This window comes from Orycteropus afer, unplaced genomic scaffold (assembly GCF_000298275.1).
Source record: "Orycteropus afer afer isolate SDZICR_OR568_19922 unplaced genomic scaffold, OryAfe1.0 scaffold00322, whole genome shotgun sequence".
Taxonomy (NCBI): domain Eukaryota; kingdom Metazoa; phylum Chordata; class Mammalia; order Tubulidentata; family Orycteropodidae; genus Orycteropus; species Orycteropus afer.
This window is the reverse complement of record NW_006921909.1, coordinates 1,137,588-1,141,690: the sequence shown is the minus strand read 5'-3', so window position 1 is coordinate 1,141,690 and position 4,103 is coordinate 1,137,588. Positions and strand designations below refer to the sequence as shown.

General features: G+C 38.3%; 1 protein-coding gene across 1 annotated transcript in view; it reads right to left on the bottom strand.

The window, feature by feature from the left end:
- TSHR (thyroid stimulating hormone receptor) overlaps positions 1–4,103 on the bottom strand; it is a 214,473-nt gene that overhangs the window by 83,811 nt on the left and 126,559 nt on the right. The window contains exon 2 of the mRNA XM_007951972.2: positions 1,273–1,344. Coding sequence (XP_007950163.1) covers positions 1,273–1,344 — 72 coding nt within the window. The remainder of the gene's footprint in view (positions 1–1,272; positions 1,345–4,103) is intronic.

Here is a 4,103-nt window from a genome sequence, read left to right as displayed (position 1 = left end):
TGAGACTGGTAATCAACTCCATGGTGGAATCTACTGGAGCAGCTGAGTAGCTGCTTCCCATAGATAAGAAGCAGCTTTGAGCAAGGTCTCTAGCATTTTGGCACTCTTGGACCCTGCATGTAACCAAAACATAGGGTATATAGGGGTTAGGGAAAAATCACCAAAGAAATTACTGGTATTTAAGGAATTGAGAAAAATAAAGTAAAATAAAATAAAATGAGAAGTGAAGAAGATGACTGAGGAAGAGTACTCAGCATCAAATGTTAAGAAGAGGGATGAAAGAACAAGAAGGAAACCAAAGGAGGCAAGAATTTTAAAATGGAAGGCAACATCAAAACTGCAAGAGGTTCAGTTAGAATGATTTCTCAACCTTGCACTATTGACACTTTAGGCCGGGAACTTCTTTGTCATGGGGGTTGCTGTCCTGTGCATTGTGGGATGTTTAGCAGCACCCTGTCTTCTACTCACTAGATGCCAGTAGTAACCCCTCCAGTTATGACAATCTAAAAGTCTCCAGATATTGCCAAATGCCTCTAAGGGGCAAAATAACGCCTGGTGAGAAAGCACTGAAATGACACAGTAGGAACTCAATAAATGGTTAAGAAATGAGGAAATTTACCAGAACCTGCACAGGCTAATCCTGGTTGCATTGTGATTAGTGTGCCTGAATATCCTGGATTGCTTTTCACAATAAATTAAGTGAACTAGAGAGCTGATTCACTTCATATACAGATGTACTCTTTGTCAACTCAACAGAGAAACCTTTCTCCCCTTTGCTCTGTGCAGATAGCAATTCAGTATTATAAGGTTTGGAATCATTCCTAACTATTTTCTTTCTCTTTTATGAGAGAATTCATAAATCATCAACTACATTTATGGCAAATTTAAACATTTGTATTAATGGTGAAACATAAATCAAGAATTAATTACTAGAATAGATAGAAACAGATATATAAATCTGCTTATGGAAGAAGACATTCCCAGCTCAGGTTTTCATCCCAAGATATAGTAAAATACATCAAGAATTGTAAAATTCAAAAGACCAAAAGAATTTAAATTTGTTTTAAGTTAAAAAAAATCGCTTAGGAACTGGGGAGTGGAAATGTAGTGAAATCTCATAAACATCTTGCACTTTCACGTACATTAAAAGTGTGCATGCCATTGACTCACAGCACTATAGACAATAAAGTGTCTTTAATAGAGCCTGTGTCACAATTAGAAAATTACATGTCACAACTGTAAACTATTTTTATATTCAAAAGAATTACTTACATCCTGGAGATATTGGGCAGATTTGAAAACGCACAACTAGGAATGGTTTTCATATGTGTCTCGGTAAGCTTCCTATGAAAATAACAGTTACACAGAGTTATTATTATTATTTTTAAAATCATTGGACTTTCTCTAACAATTCACCTTAATTAAAAGAACACATTACTAGAAACATGACAGTCCTTAAAACATACATTTCAGCATACATAATCAACCAATATAATGGTCAATGGAAACAGTTTTTTCTTAACAAGGTGTGGTAGTTTGGTTTGTGTGTCAACTTGGCTGGGCCTGGTTGAGTGGCTGGGCAGCTGGTGGTAGTTAATCCCCATGATGAGACTGGCAATAAGCTCCATGGTGGGATCTACCACAAGCAGCTGGGTAGCTGCCTTTGGGTATGCGGTTTGCTTCCTGCATATAAGAAGAAGCCTTTGGGAATGGTCTCCAGCCTATGGCACACTTGGACCCTGCATGTAGCTTTGTCGTTGCTCAGCAGCCTGCTATGCTCTGCCGACCTTGTGACTTAAAATGGACTTAAGTTAATGGCCTGCCGTGTGGTTTGGTAACATCGGGACTGTGCCTTTTTACTTGTCAACTTTGGGGCTTCTCAGCCTCAGCAGCCAGCGGCTGTCTGAGTGAAGAAATGCCTCTAGCTCCAGTGGGCCGGGAGCAGGAGGCAGAGCTGGACCCCAAGGTTGAGGGGCTTTCACCCAGCCCCTAGAGCCTGGCACTTTGAACTTGGACTTAAAGCCTCCAAATTGTAAGAATAAACTCCTGTTTGTTAAGGCCATCCCATTTGTGGTATATTCCTGTCAGAGTGGCACTAGGGAACCAGAACACAAGGCAATAATTCACAGTGAAATTCAGATGCAAAAAATAGACTTTCAACTCTCATCTTGAGTTAGCTGAAAACTAGCATGATTGCCTCTTGTTTCTAACACTCTGTTACATTCCATTTGTTAACTGAAGGACAGCCCAATGTATTTCTTAGTATAGCAGGATTACTAAATTCATGTCATCCCCTTCTCAATGAACATGTCTTAGAATGTCATTAATATACATATATATTGAGTACAACTAAGAGGAAATAAAAGCATTGATTTTATCTTAGGTTAAAACAGTGGTATGGTTACAATCCTTTTGCTCAAGCAAAGACCATCACCTTGATCTCATTATCTCCTTGCTCCTGCTCATAATAACCGGCAAAGAGCATTCTCAGGATCTCAAGGTATCATTGTTAGAGATGCAAAAGAAGTTGTGGTTTCTTTGTCAGTCTGGCTTTTTTTCTGATACAATTCCAAAGGTTGAGGCTATTTTCCTCATAAACAAAGAGACATTTCAATGCATTCCAGTATGTCTGCCTAGGTAGTTGATTATTTAGGAGTTCCACTTTGCAATAGGGACTTTTGAATAGAATCTTGTATGATATAAATTCTGCCTGGTGTCCTAACTCACTTTGCAAATACAGTGACACCTCACCACACCACCATCTTCTCCATGAGTCTGCTTCTGCCTTTTAAACATTTATAATCACATATCTTCGCTTAATATCTTCATTATAGACATTAGATTAAAACTGAGTTTCCTTGTGGGGCTATTTCTCAACAATCTATTTTCTTGATCTATGCTGCTTTTTAAAGGAGCTCTGGTAGCATAGTACCTAATGAATTTGACTGCTGACCAGAAGGTTGGCAGTTCAAACCCACCAGCCACTCTGCAGAAAGAGGAGAGGACAATCTACTTCCATAAAGATTTACCACCTTGGAAACCCAAAAGGGGTCGCTACGCTTTGGAATAAACTTGGTGGCAGTGAGTTTGGTTTTTGGTTTTATGCTGCTTTCTTGAAAAAATCCTATGAGGCAGTTCTACTTCATCACATGTGGGTGCTATGAGTGGAAATTGACTCAGCAGCACCTAGGGACAACAGCCACAAATGCTGCTTTGGGTCACTTATTTTTACAGTGATAGAAATGCATCTGTGACTTTGCCTAATCAATTCATCCTGTTAACTGTGGAGGTGGGGGAGGAGATGAAGGGAATGACAAAAGACTAACTTGTCAATTCTGAAAACCCTGGTGTTTCACTGTGAAATCCAAAGTTACCTTAATATGATTTTCAGAAATATAGGTCCCATAAATTACCTGTTTTCCCTCATAGAATTCCCACTTATATTTCCTTAATTGGGTTGATTCAAAGTCTTTTTGGTCCAGACCCAGGATTCTGAAGTTTAAAAGATGTGAAAAGAACAAGTCATTTTCCTAAAATCTCTATGTAAAATCAGTCCATGCCAAAGGAAAACAAAGGATAAGACACACACCTGTTGGGTATTAGCCACAAATAAGATTCTACCCACCCAGATTTCTCATCAAAGAAAACCCACTGATACACACAGGCCAGTAAGTATTATGTTTCTCAGACCAGTTGTCTTAGTAGTAATAATATAATATGCACAATCGATCTAAAATAAAAAAGAAGGGGGCATGCCAGCAATTCTAGCCTGAAATGAAAATAATCTATTTATAGAATGAAATTAGTTAGAATCATGGTAATTATAATGTGCTTTGGGACAGAAGACCTATTTCAATAATGTTAAATGGATGAACTCACAGAATGGCAAGTTATCATATAAGTCACCAAATTCAACCCCAATTTAGCAGGTTTTATACTTTGCCTGGATATGTCCAAAAGTAATGTGTATATAAGGAAGACCAAAGAAGAATTGATGTATTTGAATTATGATGTTGGTGAAAAATACTGAATAAACCATGGGCTGTGGGAAGAACAAACAAAACTGTACTGAAAGAAGTGAAGCAGGAATGCTCCTTAGAAAC